This window comes from Papaver somniferum, chromosome 1, assembly GCF_003573695.1.
Source record: "Papaver somniferum cultivar HN1 chromosome 1, ASM357369v1, whole genome shotgun sequence".
Classification (NCBI taxonomy): domain Eukaryota; kingdom Viridiplantae; phylum Streptophyta; class Magnoliopsida; order Ranunculales; family Papaveraceae; genus Papaver; species Papaver somniferum.
Genome location: NC_039358.1, coordinates 238,104,667 through 238,122,336, shown reverse-complemented (window position 1 = coordinate 238,122,336; position 17,670 = coordinate 238,104,667). Strand labels below are relative to the sequence as shown.

General features: G+C 37.3%; 3 protein-coding genes across 3 annotated transcripts; 1 reads left to right on the top strand and 2 right to left on the bottom strand.

Moving 5' to 3' along the window:
• The first annotated feature begins 6,336 nt into the window (after positions 1-6,336).
• LOC113320575 (heat shock 70 kDa protein 18-like) lies at positions 6,337-9,126 on the top strand. The gene is made up of 3 exons (XM_026568483.1): positions 6,337-6,620; positions 6,805-8,730; positions 8,820-9,126. Exons 1-3 carry the CDS (start codon positions 6,425-6,427, stop codon positions 8,876-8,878), a joined length of 2,181 nt encoding a protein of 726 aa, XP_026424268.1. The 5' UTR covers positions 6,337-6,424; the 3' UTR covers positions 8,879-9,126.
• A 1,072-nt stretch (positions 9,127-10,198) lies between these two features.
• Positions 10,199-12,451, bottom strand: LOC113320567 (60S ribosomal protein L15). Its single transcript, XM_026568475.1, has 4 exons — positions 12,334-12,451; positions 11,699-11,865; positions 10,771-10,968; positions 10,199-10,664 (listed from the first exon to the last, which is right to left on the bottom strand). Exons 1-4 carry the CDS (start codon positions 12,335-12,337, stop codon positions 10,419-10,421), a joined length of 615 nt encoding a protein of 204 aa, XP_026424260.1. The 5' UTR covers positions 12,338-12,451; the 3' UTR covers positions 10,199-10,418.
• Positions 12,452-12,995: 544 nt separating this feature from the next.
• Positions 12,996-16,556, bottom strand: LOC113320556 (DNA-directed RNA polymerase III subunit RPC4-like). Its single transcript, XM_026568468.1, has 11 exons — positions 16,427-16,556; positions 15,553-15,648; positions 15,391-15,449; positions 15,240-15,288; positions 15,083-15,125; positions 14,865-14,987; positions 14,721-14,794; positions 14,571-14,631; positions 14,388-14,479; positions 13,734-13,946; positions 12,996-13,523 (listed from the first exon to the last, which is right to left on the bottom strand). The coding sequence occupies exons 2-11, from the start codon at positions 15,628-15,630 to the stop codon at positions 13,368-13,370; spliced, it is 948 nt and encodes a 315-aa protein (XP_026424253.1). The 5' UTR covers positions 15,631-15,648; positions 16,427-16,556; the 3' UTR covers positions 12,996-13,367.
• Between the last annotated feature and the right edge of the window lie 1,114 nt (positions 16,557-17,670).

Sequence of the window (17,670 nt, the reverse complement as noted above, 5' to 3'; positions counted from 1 at the left end):
AACCTAAAAAATAAACATAAGAAGATGAAAAACAAAAATAGCTATGTGTAATCACAATCTTTGCTATTCAAAACGCTAGTTATTCTTCCAACTCATCCAAAAAGAAGACTTACTAGCCAACAATGATCTCTTCCAAAGCTTCATCAGAGAACTCCTTCTCGTTATTGAAGAATCCATTGACATTGGGATCATTCAACTCCTCCAAATCTTTTTAAAACATTATCAACTTACTAAGTTCTTTTTCCATTTTTCGTAAAGTGTTTGTAGATTGAGACAGCATTCGTTCATAGTGAATTATGTCTTCCAAGGATGCAGCGATCCGAGATTTTAAGTTGTTTCTTTTGCTGATGAATTCTTTTACCAGGTTCCTGAAGTTTTCATCACTTTCATAAGAATCCAAGAACCAGTTTGAGGAAGGATTTTTACCATTAACTGTAGCCTTCACTTTCTTCAACCTTGTGGAGGGGATTCCAGTACACCTACGTACGTTAGCTGCCAGAGTTGCATTCCTGCTTGTGCTGCATCTAGTAACAGGTGCCATGGAACAGAAGCTTTTGAGACACACCGTTCGTGAACGATTGAAACCCTAAACAAACAAAATCCTTTGTATTTTTAGAGATTTATATAGATACAAACAAAAAATAACCAAAAATACACTTCTTGAGCTAAAAAGACGCAAATCCCCATATTCTCAAGATAACGATGAGGATGCAAACGTCTAGGGTTAGATAGAGAAAATGGGATCCAAAATCTCTCCTTGTTTATCACATTATGAATTTTCAAGGTTAGATACATGAGCAGAGATTCTTCTTCTTTTGTCCCCTGAAAAGCTTGTCACGTAGGAGCTGTGACAGTTATAAGTAGGTTGAATGGATAAAGAGCATTCCATAGGAACAAACGTTTCTTTACACTCAAATTCTTCAACACGTGAGCGTCCTTGAGTAATGAGCCTGAAATTATCTCTGAAAGTGTATGAATAATCTCCCACATTCCTGGATACCCATTTAGAACCGATATTATAGACTTTTGACTTGCATGGTACAAGGTTCCACACAACATGTCTATGAAGTTGATCTAACTCATCATCCATGTTTTTTACCCAAGAGGAGTTGCTCGGAGTTATATCAATATTTCCTGGTTCTAATTGAGAAGAATAACAACCAATCGGAAGATGTCCTTCTGTTTTGTTTGTAGAGTCTTTTCCACATTTAGAGACGATAGATGATACACATAATGAAGAATCACCTAACACATGTAGAAAAGGGGTACAACAACTGTCACTACACCATTGAAAGGGAGATATAAGACAAGAAGTAAGATTACCCATACCATCAGGATTTTTCTGTTTGGAATTTCATGATAGTATTGTACGTCATTTTTGAGTAACACAAGGTTGCACAGCATTCTTGGAAGGATTACTTGCAGCCTCCAGACTCTTTAAAGAAGACATACAGGCTCATCGAGGATGATCGGATGAACAACCATATGAGTCGGACCCTTGAAATTTGTCTCAGTGGTTCCTAGTCACATTAGTTTTCTCAACAATCGGTTGTTGAACATAATCTGAATAATGACTATTCTTTGGAAAGGAACAACTGGATTCTCTCAGATTCAACGAGAGACTCTTACTAGATATCAAATCTTTGAGAGTTGCAATTTCTGCAACGAGACCAGAGTAGATCCGGATTTTTTCTTCCAACCTATTTTGAAGAGTAACCAGTTTATCAGACCTTTTTCTACGGTTGTTTTTTAACCCTGGTGAAGCGTCAAATGAGACTTTATAGTCCACATAGTCGGATCGCTATAAGCACAGACTTTTGAGGTCTTTAAACGTGTTTGCATGCTCTGATACCAATTGAAAAAGCGGGGGTCTAACAACACCACCCAATATTTCGCTTAGCAATCTGTATGGACTAACTCCGAAATACTTTGCTAGAAAATCAACTAGACAGTCAGACTCAATCTAGATAAAAGTATCTCAAGGAGTTAATATCTCTCTCTTGTTTTTGATATTACTCAAGCTAATAGAAATCAACGAGTCCCAATCAAACACAAGGAATACTTGGACGGTACCAAATACCAATGTCCAAGGATCAATCAATATCAATCAACAACCAAGGGTCGGATTTCTAATTGATGATCTTTAACGCACAACCTGTATTATTTCAATTATATAAAAAATATAATGCGGAAAAGAAATAACACAGACACCAGAAGTTTTGTTAAGGAGGAAACCGCAAATGCAGAAAAACCCCGGGACCTAGTCCAGATTGAATACGCAGTGTATTAAGCCGCTACAGACACTAGCCTACTCCAAATTAACTTCGGACTGGACTATAGTTGAACCCCAATCAGTCTCCACTAATTCAAGGCACAGTTGTACTCCATACGCCTCTGATCCCAGCAGGATACTGCGCACTTGATTCCCTTAGCTGATCTCACCCACAACCAAGAGTTGCTGCAACCCGAAATCGCAGACTTGGTAATAAACAAATTTGTCTCACACAGAAAAGTCTATCAAAGGATAAATCTGTCTCCCACAGAAGAACCCTAGGTTTTTGTTACGTCTTATGATATGAAATCAAGGTGAAAAGGAACCAATTGATAATTCGGTCTTATATTCCCGAAGAACATCCAAGATTTATCAATCACCTCTCAACAGTCTTACTTGTATAAACAAGAGGACGTCGAGGAATCACAAACAATGAGACGAAGATGATTGTGACTTCTTTATCTTGCATATCGGAGAACTCTCACGATCTCAAGCCAATCAATAAGATTGTACTCGTGCGATAGAAGATGCAAGATCAGATCACACAACTACGATAAAAGTAGTATCGGTCTGGCTTCACAATCCCAATGAAGTCTTTAAGTCGTTAACCTGGTTTTAGAGAAGAAAACCAAAGGTTAGAGGAGAATCGACTCTAGCGAGCGCACTAGTATCACACAGACGTGTGGGGATTATTTTGGCCAATGCTATATGTCTCCTTTATATAGTCTTCAAATTAGGGTTTTGCCTTCGGTATAAAGCAATAAATATTCACCGTTAGATGAAAACATGATTTAGATTCAAGCTAATATTTCTCAACCGTTAGATCGAAAACTTAGCTTGTCACACACACTTGAGATATACGTTTACTGGGTTTGTGAAAACCATTCCCAAACGCGTACGTGTATGTTGGTTCAACATAGTAACCCAAAAGGTTAACCATATGAGCATTTCATATTAACCTTGTTCTTCTTCACCATAACTAGTTCAACTGACTCAAATGAACTAGTTAGAGAGTTGTTCAATTGTTATGAGATCTTATGTAACTACACAAGACACAACTGAAACAAAGATGATTCGATTCGATTTGAATCGGCTCATGAACTTTATAGCCACGGTTTGCATAATGCTTTCCTTAGTAATTTGAGTTTCATGTTCAGAGCACATCTTTAGATCATAACCCACTCAAGTACGCAAACAAGTTCGCGGACTTAAGGCAACCGGCAGAGTTTTCCAAACTCTGCAGAAAATCTAGGCAAGGAGACTTCCGCCAGTTCGTGGACTGAGTTCGCGGACTAAACACGCAAACGAGTTTTTGGAAAATCCCAGCAAAAATTCTCGGCAAGAGAACTTCCGTCAGTTCGCGGACTGAGTTCGCGGACTTGGCAAAGCCAATTCCTCCGGTTTCTCTCAATCAACCAAGTTCGCATACTTCAGATTAAGGAATAGGACTTATGCACATATGTGTTACCACACAATGCTTATATCCATCATTGGTTATATTGACCTAAACTCTCAATCCAACCATTGAAACATTCTTAGAGGACGTTATACAGTTGTTACACAATTTCTCGTCAAAGCGATTTTCAAAGTGATTGAAACATTATGACTTTCGTCATTAGGTGAAGATAAACCCGATCAAAGCGAAACGCTTTACCAACACATGATTTCGAGATATAGATAGGCGAGATATACTCGACTCGAAATATCAAATGCATATGATCCAGTCTATATAGCATACGACTTTTGTCTCATAAGAAGTAGGAGATAGAAGATATAGATTTTTGAGTGATAGATAAGTTCAAGTCTCCACATACCTTTTTATTGATGAAGTTCCACGGTTCCTTGAGTAAATCTTCGTCGTTGTATGATGAATCGCCTTGAAGTCCTTGATCTCAACTACACTTTTCTATCCTAGTCTGAGACTTAGCTATGTAGACTAGAAATCAAGACTCATAGTTTTGATCACTAACATTGACAAACATGCTTGATATAGAAACGCATGCCAGGTCGACCGAGCTATGCTCTAACACTACCGATTATGGCAATACCCAATTCTTAAAGAAACTAGTAATCGGTAGATAAAAACTTGATACTAAATTAACAACCGATTATAGAAGGCACTTAGGTATTCTCTGGAAATTTGGACATCCCATAACCGTGTCTATGGGTTGGGAATAAAAAAATCGCCATTAATTCTTTCAGGGTTGCCCCTAATAACGCCAGGATAATAAGAGTTGCGCCATTTGAGAAGTCAACTAATTTTCCATCATTTCACTACAAGTTAAAAGTTATGGGAAAAGACAAAAAAGAGATTTAAATAGTAAATCAGAGTCACCCATTATCCATGTATTTTAACTAATTCCTAATTTACCCCTTACTAATCATGTTTAGTGCTTAATTATAATTATCTAAGTATATAGATTAGATTGATAATGACTAGTATAAATCATAATTACTTCACATGGGTGAGAGTATAAGGAAAATGAGTACTCCCGACTTACAAAATGCCGACAAAACCAATGCCAAAAAATGGGTACTCCCAAATTATAATGCCGGCATTATAAGTTATTTATGTAATACGCTGACACCATTTTTCGGCATGGTCTTCATCACTTCTGGCATGGTCTCCGTTACTTCCAGCATGGTCTTAACACTAATACAATGTCGGCGATGTGAGAAAAAAATCATTTTCGGCATGATCTTCATCACTTCCGAATGTCAAAAAAAATATCGTTTTCAAAGTGAGGAGCTCGTAGAGAAGGAGAAGAGAATTTGAATATGAGTAGGAGCAGGAGCAGGGAATTTTTAGAATTTGAAAGGGAGTGTGTATGCTGAAGAACACTCAACAGGGAGTAACAACATGATCATTGTTTCGAATTACAACGCAAGGTTGTTCAAGGCTGAGATCGATAAGTTGGCTCGTAAGGCTGAGAGATTCAATTTGGAAGATGAAATGCATCGGAAGAAAGTGGAGTCGAGGAATTCCTTGAAAATTTCTTATACGACATGAAAAACACAATCAAAGATATAAGAAAGAAGCTAGACAAGGATGATAGGAAAAAGCTCAAAGATGCAGTTAAGGATGCATTTCAGTGGCTAGACAACAGTGAATCAGCTGAGATAGACGATATTGATGGCAAGTTGAATGAGTTACAGAATGTATGCAACCGTATCGTAACAAAACTAGAAGCTGCGCTAATAGGCACCTAATAAATATAACGGAAACTTGGTCATTTGTCCAAATATTTTTAAAACATGGTTCAAATGGACGAGTAAAAATTAGTATGGGTGAAATGGACACTAAAAAAATAGCAAGGATGAAACTGGATTCATTCTGACTTAAACTTAAAAAATAGTAAGGATGAAACTGGATGCATCCTGATGTAAATTAAAAATAAGAAAAAGTATTTGAAAATGGGTCGGATGAAATTGTTTACATCCTACCTATTTTTACATTTTTGTCCATTTAAACAGTATCAAAATCTAAATGTTTTTTTCACCCAAAAATTGTTGATTTTGGTCTTTTTAACCAATTTTGTGTAAATATAATCCACTTCATAAGCTTTTGTTTCTTGACCAGACCATATAAATTTTTGTGTTTTACATAGAGCAACGTAAGGAAAATCCATGAATACCAAGCTGTTGCAGCTGCAAAGCCAACTTTTCTGTAAGTCGGGCATCCAACACCACTTTTTTTTCAAGCTCCATGGGACTTCTTTTCCATTTTTTCTTCAAGCTGCATAAATAGGAACTTCATATTGAGACAACTATTTTTCTGCAGCAAAATTTATACTTATCCCCATGACCACACACCATCACTCCACCAATGCAGCAGCGATGTTAGATTTTCTACAAAACAAAGCTGCAGGTGTGCCTAGCCTCCCAAGACCGCCAACCCAGCAATGTGCAACCCTAGACATAAAGGGCAAATAAGTATAAAATAAAGGGTATTTCTGTAATTTAAATCTAAGGAAACCCAAAGGTTTTAGAAATGAAAAGTCATATGGATAAGCCTATATAACCCATCTATTCCTAGATCTTGGTCTAACCTAAATCTAGAAAAACAGCCCCCAAATATTTCTCAACAAATCTCCGCTAAAACCTTTGATATTTTGCCTAAAACCCCACCGATTTTCTCGGCTAATCTTACAAATGGCAGCAATTGGGATCGATCTGGGAACAACTTACTCATGCGTTGGTGTATGGAAAAATGATCGTGTTGAAATTGTTGTTAATCGTGACGGAAATCGAACAACACCTTCTTATGTTGCTTTTACTGAGACTGAACGTCTGATCGGTGATGGCGCTAAGAATCAAGTCGCCAGGAATCCTGTGAACACCATTTTTGGTAAAAACAAAACCCTTCTTCTTCTTTTTTCTCTTCTGTCCATCTTTTATGTACATCAATTATGTGTTCAATTACTTGTTTGTTGTATGATTTTCTGCATGTGTTTCATTACTTGGTTTTTTAATTGTTTGTTGCATCTTTGTTCTGAATGTTTGTTTTGTTCTGAATTTGTGTGTGTTTCTAGATGCAAAACGCTTGATTGGTAGGAAATTCAGTGATAGGATTGTGCAGAATGATATGAAACTATGGCCATTCAAAGTTATTGCTGGGGAAGACAAAAGGCCGGTGTTTCAAGTGCAATACATGGGGGAGGAGAAACAATTTTCACCTGAAGAGATCTCTGCAATGGTTCTGAGTAAGATGAAAGAAATTGCAGAAGGTTATCTTCGTTCAGATGTTAAGGATGCTGTTGTTACTGTCCCTGCTTACTTTAATGATTCTCAGCGTCAAGCTACTAAGGATGCTGGTAAAATTGCTGGCCTTAATGTGATGCGGATTATTAATGAACCAACGGCGGCTGGAATTGCTTACGGTCTTGATAAGAAGGATGCTGATGGATTGAATGTTCTTATATTTGATCTTGGTGGTGGCACTTTTGATGTTTCGATACTCACCATTGGGGATGGTGTTATTCAAGTCAAGGCTACAGATGGAGATACACATCTTGGAGGGGAGGACTTTGATAACAGAATGGTTAATCACTTTGTGAAAGAGTTCAAGAGGAAGAACAAGATGGACATTACTAGAAACCCAAGGGCTCTTAGGAGGCTGAGGACAGCATGTGAGAAGGCAAAGAGGAGTCTCTCAAACCAGTCTAGCACAAGAATTACCTTGGACTCTTTGTGTGAAGGAGTTGATTTCGATGTGGAAGTTCTACGTGGTAAATTTGAAGAACTGAACAAGGATTTGTTCAAAAAATGTATGGAATCTGTTAGAAAATGTTTAGAAGAGTCCAAGATTGAAAAGAGCAGCATTCATGACATTGTGCTCGTTGGTGGGTCCACTAGAATACCAAAGATTCAGTCTCTATTGGAGGAATTCTTTCCTGGAATGGAACTATCCAAGAGCATCAACCCTGACGAAGCTGTGGCTGAGGGTGCTGCAATTCAAGCTGCTATGTTGAGTGGTGTGGATAATAAGAAGGTACAGGACTTGGTCCTGTTGGATATCACCCCTCTTTCTCTTGGTGTTAAAAAGCTTCAAACTGTTATGGATGTGGTCATTCCAAGGAACACCCCCATTCCAGTAAAGATGGAAAAGCTTTACTCGACCCATGAGGAAAATCAAGATCACTTCCATATTCATGTGTATGAGGGTGAGAGAAGTGGGGTACATGATAACAATTTTTTAGGGGAATTTAAGTTAGAAGGAATTCCCCCAGCCCCTCGTGGTGGTTATGATGTCAAAGTATCTTTTGATGTCGATGCTAATGGTATATTGACTGTCTTTGCTGAAGACAAGATCACTGGAAACAGAAAAGAGATAACAATTAGACATGGTGTGGGGAGGTTTCCAGAGGAGGAAATTAAGAGATTGATTAGAGAGGCTGAGATATTTAAGCTTCAAGATGAAGAACAGAAGAAGAAGGTGGAGTCAAAGAACTCCATTCACAATTATGTATGCGACATAAGGAGCAAGATCCAGAAACTTGGAGGGAAGCTAGAATCTGAGGATCGGAAGAAAATTGAGGCTGCAATTGGTAAGGCTGACCAGTGGTTGGATAACGATGTATTGGGTGAGTTAGTCGAAATTAACAACCAGATGGAGGAGTTAAAGAATGTTTGCACTCCAATCATATCTAAAATGAATGGGGTGGTTACAACTCGGCAACAACAACAGCTAGGCCATCACCAAGGTCATCAAGGCGAGGGCCGAATTGAGATTGTCTTAAATGTTCCAGAACTTAACGGTCACGTTGACCCCAAAGCTGGTGTTACTGAGGTTTTGGATATGAATTTAGATGCTCAAAAACCTAACGGTCACGTTGAGTCCGAAGCTGGTGCTCGAGAACCTAACGGTCATGTTGAGTCTGAAGCTGGTGTTACTGAAGTTTTGGATATGAATTTAACGCCGGAAAGTTCCACAGATGAGCAAATGGACGAGGTTTTAGGTGAAGCCGACTACTTGCCATTATAACTGTTGCATTTTGTTCATAAATACAAGTAGATATCCAAAGATAGTTCATTTTCTTCTGTTCAGTGTTGGTCATAGTATGGCTGTTAGTACAACGGGTTCATAAACAATTGGGAGCACTCTAGCGGAATGGTGATCCTGCTGCATCAACGAAAGAAAACAATGTAAGTTTCAGTAGCTAGCTAGTTAGTTTATCCGCCTCCTACTTTAGATTTAGTTCTATGTTGCATAGCTCTAAAGCACATCGGCTTTGTTTTGGTTCTTTAACTTCTTCAATGGTGTCATGTAAGCAGTATTTTGATACTATATACGTTTTTTGTCCATTGAAAGATGAAACATGGAAATTTTGGAGAGAATTCATAGAAATCAGAACTCAGTATAATCTATTTTGAAAGTTCATATCATTAAAATGCAGCTCAGTCTTTCAGAAATGTAAGTTGGAGACATTTTGATGTCTGGAGTCTCCAAATTTTGCAGATGTTTAGTCATTTTTCTTCTTTTTGTCCAGTTTATGATCTGATGAATCCCTCTGCAATGGCATGTTATCAATGTTTAGTCGGTTTTCTTCCTTTTATCTAGTTTATGAATCCCTCTGCAATGCCTTCTTCTTTACAGCATTGAGCTGGATTGTCTATGGTTCTTTCTGATATCTTTATTTAGCTCAGGCAATGTATCTTGGTTGTTTTCACTTGCAGTAGTCCAATGTGTACTGAGTAATTGCTAAGCTACGGGTTTTCTTCAACTCAGTTGCTGCTTATCATAGTGCGCCTAACAGGACTGTTAATATGAACTGAATTAGGAGTGAATAAGCTGGTTAAAGGCCATGAAAGTTGCAGAATTTTTTCACAATAGACGACCAGGCATAAACCGTCTTAAGGAATAACAATACCAGTAATAGGAATCTTTCTTTTTTGCTATTTTGGAAGTTCATTTCACTAGAATGCAGCTCAGTCTTTCAGAAATGTTAGTTGGGACTTGTGAGATATTTTAATGTGCAGAGTCCCGAAATTTTATCAGTGTTTAGTCATCTTTCTTCCTTTTGTCCAGTCTACGATCTGATGATTCCTCTGCAATAGCATTTTATTATCAATGTTTAGAAAGTTTTCTTCCTTTTATCCAGTTTATGAAATGATGAATCCCTCAGCAATGGCCTTCTTTATGGCATTGAGCTTGATTGTCTATTTAGCTCAGGCAAAACTATCCTGGTTGTTTCACGAGTAATTGCTAAGCTACAGGTTTTCTTCAACTCAGTTGCTGCATATCATAGTGCACCTTACAGGACTATTGGTATTAAGAAACGAATGTAAACTGGTTGAAGGACACATTACTGGGAGTTGCAGAATTTTTTCACAATAAACGGCCAGGCATAACTCATCTTTTGGATAAAGAGTTACTCTGCAAACATACTACCATTAACAATAACGGAGCAACAATTGAAAGATTGGTAATAGCGATCGAAATCATTCCATAATAACCATTGATCCAAAATATTTGCTTAAATAAAAAGATAGTACCAAATTTCACCTCAAAACTGAGGAATTTAAGCATCAAGTCGCAACAGAAATCTATAAAACCACAAAATTGTACTAGAGTATTCATAATTTGCATAGCAAGATGGCAACTAAGCTCCTAGATTCCAAAACAAGATAATATAGCAACTCAAATCTAACGGTAACGACGGAGAGAGACAGTGTTGTTTCTCTTCCAGGTTGCCCTTCGTGATGGTCTTGCCTTGGTGTTCAAATGTCCTCTGCCTCTCAGACCTCTGTATTTCTTTCCAGCTGAGGTGAGACCACGAAGTTCCCTATGCTTGTGAACAGGGTTGCAAATCCAGTTGATTCTTGGGTCATTACGGATAGCATTGTGTGCAGCATCCACAAGAATGATCTCGAAGTACTTGTAGGTAGAGTCCTGCAATACAGAAACAATAAAACTAAGTTACAGAGTTCCGAAGAAGATAACTGAGCTGCAGAAGGAACAGAAATGAAGCAGACAAATAATTACAAGAAGAACAAACCTCATTGATCCAGTAAGAGTTGAGAACTTTGAGACCACCCAATTTACGTCCAGCACGTTCCTCAGCAACTGACCTCTTGTTCCTCTGGAATTTGAGTTGGGTAATACCCTGGTTCTTTGGCTTACCATACACAATACCCTTTGGAACTGGCCTCTTGCGACCACCACGTCTGACACGTACACGGTAAATGACATAGCCCTGCAAAGAGAAAAATACAACAATAAATATAAAGAATGGTAGGATATGCATGCTGCACTAGAAGAGCAAGTAAAAATGATTCTGACCACTAAGAAATGCATATCCACACAAATAACAAAGCAACAATGTCTGCATCTGGAGAGACCCCCAATTACATGGATAAGAAAAATAAAGAACTTGCACCAAAAATGCCATCTTCCAGTAAAAAGCATGCTTATGAAGAGCCAATTCGCTTTTAGATTAAACACAAAGTCATTGCATTCTAAGATTTTACTCCAATCGCACATTCTCTGTAGAACATCCAGCATGATTGATGGTAGAGACACTTTCTTTTTCCTTTCTAAATCCATATTGAACATCATGCTTAATTGATTAAAAGAAAAAAATATCAGTGCTTAAAGCATTTTGAAAAATTCTGGAGTCTACAGCCATTGTTAGACAAGCAGAAACCTAACACCATTTGAACATAGTAGAAAAACAGAGAACGGGAACAATTATCCATGTACAACTTCATTAAAATGATACACAATGCACACAATGTATTCAACAAATGAACTGATTCCAAAACAGCCAAGTCAAACTCAAGACCAAGATGAAACCAGTATCTTCAATTAGCTTCACCGTCCAACTCAACTAATTACTTTAATTATTTCTTATAATTATACAGAACTAAACATATCGAATGCACTAAAAAGAGCAAATAAAGCCAAGATTTAAGACTTTTGATTACCTGCTTGGCCTTGTATCCCAAACGCCTAGCCTTGTCAGGACGAGTAGGACGGGTAACACGGCAAATCGAAGGATGTTGGCGATACTCCCAGCACCTCACCCTCTGCAAAAACCTCATCACATCGGATTGTTTCTTCCTCCATAACTCAGAAACGTACTTGTAAGCACCTATCAAACCCAACAAAACCATTAATCCCAAAGACCCATCATCACAGAACAACAAAAACATTCAGATAAGGAGTAAATCCTAATCTAAAAAGAGTAGTTTCAGCAGATTATAGCAAAATCTAAGCTAAACTCAGAATCCATTAGCCTGATTTAAGAACCCTAATACCATTTCCAGAAACCAATCTAAGAAAACTAAACAAATTCAAAAATCCCAAAACACTGTAAAGGAGTAACCTAAATCTCAAAAAACATACATGAAACTCAGATTAACAACAAATCTAACCAAACCCCACAGTTTCTTATCATGAAAAACGAACCTCAGAACGATTTCTACAAACTAATCTGAAGAAAAACAAAAATCAATACACAGAGCACAGAAACCTTAAGCATTTGATTCAGAAATCAAAAATCAATCAAAAGTTTCAAAGATTCAACGAAGATGGATGAACCCAGAAAGAAGAAACTTACCCATGGCTAAGATGTTCTTCTTCTTCCTGTCGCCTCCACTCTCTCTCTCTCTCACTAGGGTTTTGAGTTACAGAGTGCGGCTTTTATGTGGAGAAACCCTAAATATATCGATTATAAACCTAAAGAAGGGTTGAAAGGGATAATCTGAGCCGTCAATTTATTAAACTAGGGATCTGGCCGTCAAAAGGGCATTTTTAATATAGGCGCCCGTTAAATTAATTAAGGCACCCACCAGCCAATAAAGTTGCCCAAGGAGAGGTTGTCACTTGCAACTTTATTGAGTACTGAACCGGTAGCGGTGTGAGGGTCCGGTGAACACCTTTGGTGGTTGTGGTGCTGGTGGTGGCGTCGGTGTGTAGAGAAACAATGTCAATCATGTACTTAGAAATGTAAATCTCTTTGAAACATTGGCCAAAGAATACAAGTCAATAATAGTGGAGACCAGACGCCGGGCGAGATTCAGGCACTGGCTGAAGCCATCAAAATTTCCTCAACGGAGAAATCTTCTTTTTTAAAGGTCAATGAGGATCAAGAATTCCTATTTTTAACTCCAAATAGAGGTGTGTGTTGCCCTTAAAACTGAAGCCAAAATAGTGTACAAGTTTTTAAGGCATGTAACCCAACTTCCCATGTGCCATGGCATGGATCAATCTGCAGAACTCTGCAACAGAAACAATAATAAGGCACTGATGATGCCAAATCAGACAAATCCTTCAGAAGACTATCTGTTCAATTCAACACAGCGGCGGGCAACGACGACAACAAAAAAAGCAGCTTGTTCTTTCAAATCAGAATAGAAAATAGAACTAATACAGCTAGTTAGTACACACAACTACAGAAGGAAAAATCCTCGAATCACTGTCTCATCGTCAGTTGAGTGCCACTGTCTCATAGTTAGGTATTTACCTATACAACAACGTTCACATTGTGGATGGCATGTTACTCTGTCCGTCAGATGCTTTTCATGGGATTGATTGATTGCAGAGTTGCAAAACATATTCAGCATGCCATCTTGTTTTTTAGATTTCGAGATATTAGTCTAAGTTGATGATACTATTTAAGGGAGCAATAGAATCAATATCTGGGGTCAGAACAGCACGCCTGGTGATATCTCCGACTACGTTACAGCGCTTTCCTTTTGTATCAATGGCTGCGACACTCTCAGCACACACACCGGAACCAGGAAACACCTACATTGCAGACTTAGTCATGAGAAATACAATTTCATCACGGTGTGTTAACTATCGTGGCGTACATCAACAAATAAATGGAGCAACTATCATATTCACATGGAAAAGGTTTTGCTGACATTAAATTAGGTAACCAAGGAAGCATACTGATGTTCGCCTTAAAATTGATTTGCTGAAATTAAACAGAAGCTAAAATAACCCTATACTCACATGGAAAAGGTTGTCACCAAGCTTTAATTTGACAGCACCACTCTTGTATACAAGCATTTTCCCCATGAATCCCGATCGCAACTCCTCCAAACTACAGGTATTCGTTCTCTTGTTGCCAGCAATCTCTTTTCCCACGGCACTAGCAGAGCGCTTAAAGGCAGGTAAAGAAGGAGGTAGCTGAAGAAATATCATGTTTGTTTCATTACTTTCCTCCTGTCAATCACAATCCATCAGAAATTAGTAATGCCCCAAAACAGAAGTTCTGAATCATTCAACAATTTTAAGAGAAGTGATGATCCAAAAATCCAACTACTTAAGCATAAGATTCTGAAACTATTATCCGCAAGAATGGTAAAAAATTGTACGGTTAAGCTCTTGACTGCCAGAACCAAAAAAGTGGAGTCTTAAATAGGGACTGCCTTAGTATTAAGAATAGTTTCCAAAAACTGCTTTCTCAATCTGGAAGAAAAGCATGACTTTCTAATGGGACTTGACTCATTTCAGGTTGGCTGTCCCAGAAACTGGGTTCTCAGAACAATGTATTCGGACAATAGACCGAGACCCTATTTTGATCAGGATCTTGAATTATCATGTGAAATGGTTTTCTACGAGTCAACATTGAATTTAAAAGTATGAAAAGAGAAAGAAAATAACCATCAGGCCTAGTTCTGCAGCAGCATTTATTGCTGTTTCGTCATATTCCTTGTTATCCCCTGCCTTCCCAAATTCCTCCTCATCCAGAATTTCTGAAAGCAACCTCAGTTGTTACTTATTGACATGGTACTGACCCTAAGCCACAATTTGATAACAATAATTTTATGATGGAAAAAGGCTTACTTGGGTCACCCGCGTAGGGCCTCCTTAGAGGAAGGGTAACTGGATAGTTACTATACTGGCTCTGCGTAGACAGAAAATGGATTAGCGAAATTTCATCAGTAAGTACGATTCAATTAAATCAGTAAGAACAGTGTCAGATCTAGTACTTACCCAGGGTTCCTTGTATTGTTTGATTTTCTTCGGTTCAACAAGAGCCCTAGAAGTGGAATCATGTGAGGGAGCGCCTGAAATTCGCAATGTCATTCAGCCATTTTCCTCATAATTCAAATATTAGTTAAGTTAGGCATTGTTTACCTTCAAATGGGACGATATCTAGAGATTTCATTTCACTGCTTTCACTAGTACAACTCCTCAAACCAAACGACTTGATGGTTGTTGATGTAGGTTTCTTAGTTAAGTCAGACTCAATATCTTCATCTGTGTGTTAAAATCATTGAAAACAGGTTGGAAAATCAACACTACGCTTTTAAATCTCGGAACAAACAACGTGGTTCAACAATGAAACAACTTACATTTCTTCTCAGTCTTGGGCTTTCTTCCCAAATCCAAAGTCCTCTGCGAAAAAAGAATAATGTTCAATCAAGAAATCTACTTATGCACCTAAGCAATTGAAGAACTATGTACAATTTGAGAAATCTGGATTAGAAAAAGAAAGGAAGACGTGGATACGTTGGCAAATCTCAACTTCTCCTCCAATTCAGCTTCTGAAGGGACATCACTGCAAATAAACGAAACAGTTACCGAGGCCATGTCAAGTAAGATAACAAAACTGGCAGTAGCACTATACTCAACAAACAATCAAACAGAAACTTTTTAGTACATTTTAGGGACGGCTGGTTTTGGGATTTTCCGAGCAGGAACTTTCGGCTGAAACCTCACCTACACCATCACAAATAAGAACTTTGTCACGCACCTTCAGCTAAGTATCAGATATTGAGAAACATCAAGAAACATAAAGAGTTCCTACAAAATGAAACATTACCTTCCTAGCAACACGTTTTGGAGCATCAGGGTTATCTTCCCCCACTCCTCCATGCATCTTATTCTTTTCTTCACTCATTCCGCTATTCAGCTAATCCTGCAATAACCAAATGTGTCATCCTAAGAAGATAGATGGCCAATTTCACCAACTTACACCACAAACTCATTAGAGAACTACAACGGATGCACTTAAAAAAAATCCCTGCGCCTTAGTTTAGTCAGTGTAACTCCACAAAATACAATCGTTCCACAACAGATAGCATAAGCATCTAAGCGAGTACGAGAATTGGAGATTCCAAAGAGCCATATGAGGGACACAAGGTAATGTGACAACCCAGCGGACAGGACTGAGTGGACTCCTCAAATCAGTCCAACAAGCATTCATTCCATTACACATTATTTCATTCTTTACAACCCCCATTTCACGTTCTGTTCTGAACAGCAAGAATCTAAACAATTTCATCTTCTTTGTTCTGTGTTTTTACACTTACAAAGTTACAAATCAAGAACTATTCACTATTCAGTTTAAGAGAATCTAGTCTAAGCAGTTTCCTTAATCTTTCTTTCTGTTTTCTTTTTCCGTTCTTCAAAATTAGGGCAACATATGAACAGCGTCAGCTAGTTCTTGACTGACATAGTTATTCTAATACCTAAAATTTAGTAATTCCAGTGAACAATCGCAAACAATACAGTTCAATTTTTCAAAATCATTCCCAAGTTTCAAAGAATCTTTACAGAAAAACCATTAAAATCAAGAAAAACCAGTTCAACAATACAAGATTATTGAACCGAAGAATGTTTCTAGGGTTTGTGAATTCAAATTTGTATTAACAAAAAATTCAAGAACAAAATTTAAGCATGATTTTATTACTTACCCCAAATTTGATTTCTAGGGCTTGTTCCTGGCGCCATCAGCAATTTTCCCTAGCACTGAAGGTTTCTGCTGGTACTTATCTTTGTATCTCGAAGGCACTACGTCGCCGTTTATAGTCTAATGGTTTGTGTCATACTGAAGGAGTTTTACTACCTTGGTTCAAATCCCTACAAGCGTAGTTTTATTAAAATCTTTTTTCTTTTTGCTTTTCTTTTTTTGTTTTTAGATTTAATTTCTGCTTCTGGTTAGGTGAAGTAGAAGAATTTTTATTTCTGGCGTTCAGAAAAATTTTACTTCTATTATTTTTATCGTTTCTAGTTATTTTGTCATCCGGATGTTCAGGGCATTCAAATACGCTCTCACTTTGATTATTTTTCATCGTTTTAAGTCATTTTGTCATCTGTATTTATTTTTTTATTTTGGATGCTGAGTTGTCTTTTAACTTTTGGCATCCAAATATTTACGGGTCTATTTTGACTTGAATTCATCTCTTTGAATGTTTTTAAACTCGGTAACTCATAAATAATTTGAAAATATTTTTGAACGTGGAATCTTTTAGTTCTAATCAATTTCAATTAGTTTTTGTTTTCAACACCTTCATTCATAACATGTATATAACAATCAAACAATCATAAACATGTTAAACAAATTGAAAATTCTACAATTTCACAATAATTAAACATCATAATTATGTAATTAAATTATCTCTTGCCTTCTATAATTTTTCGAATTTAGAATTGAAACACCGTCATCTCAACCCACTCTATAATCCTAATATAAAAGGTCATTCTTTGTATTTTAGAAACTAGCTTCTCTTTATTATCCTAATTTTTTATGTCTTATTGGGGGTAATTTTCATAGTTCAAGGTCTCCTCCAATATCTCACATATATTGATGAATTTATTTTGTTTCATCTTTGATCTCTCTACTTAGTTGTTAACCATATCTTGTTAATTTGTTGTTTATATAATCATATAATGCTACTACACGAATAACAATAAATATTATTTTTGCCACACTTAACTTGTATGATTTTCAAATTAGAGTAACATGTCAAAATGAAATCTCTATAATACACCCTCAATTGAAAAAAAAAATGTATGAGTTAAACGGTTTTATGAAAGCATAACAACAATTAAAAATGTGATTTAGATTGTTTTTTCATTGTTGGGGTGGTCGCAAAGTCGTTTTCCCCGAAATTTTGGATTATTCATAGAGGTGTCAATTTTAGGGTGTAAATTGGGT

What these genes read in the sequence shown, in the direction of transcription:
- LOC113320575 (XM_026568483.1), top strand. Translation starts at nt 6,425, where the DNA reads ATGGCAGCAATTGGGATCGATCTGGGAACAACTTACTCATGCGTTGGT. An exon ending in TCCTGTGAACACCATTTTTG is followed by an intron (nt 6,621 to 6,804) that starts GTAAAAACAAAA and finishes GTGTGTTTCTAG; the next exon opens with ATGCAAAACGCTTGATTGGT. An exon ending in GCAAATGGACGAGGTTTTAG is followed by an intron (nt 8,731 to 8,819) that starts GTGAAGCCGACT and finishes TCTTCTGTTCAG; the next exon opens with TGTTGGTCATAGTATGGCTG.
- LOC113320567 (XM_026568475.1), bottom strand. An exon ending in TGGGATACAAGGCCAAGCAG is followed by an intron (nt 10,969 to 11,698) that starts GTAATCAAAAGT and finishes TTCTCTTTGCAG; the next exon opens with GGCTATGTCATTTACCGTGT. An exon ending in ACTCTTACTGGATCAATGAG is followed by an intron (nt 10,665 to 10,770) that starts GTTTGTTCTTCT and finishes TCTGTATTGCAG; the next exon opens with GACTCTACCTACAAGTACTT.
- LOC113320556 (XM_026568468.1), bottom strand. Translation starts at nt 15,630, where the DNA reads ATGAGTGAAGAAAAGAATAAGATGCATGGAGGAGTGGGGGAAGATAAC. An exon ending in CAAAACGTGTTGCTAGGAAG is followed by an intron (nt 15,450 to 15,552) that starts GTAATGTTTCAT and finishes GTGATGGTGTAG; the next exon opens with GTGAGGTTTCAGCCGAAAGT. An exon ending in AACAATACAAGGAACCCTGG is followed by an intron (nt 14,632 to 14,720) that starts GTAAGTACTAGA and finishes CTGTCTACGCAG; the next exon opens with AGCCAGTATAGTAACTATCC.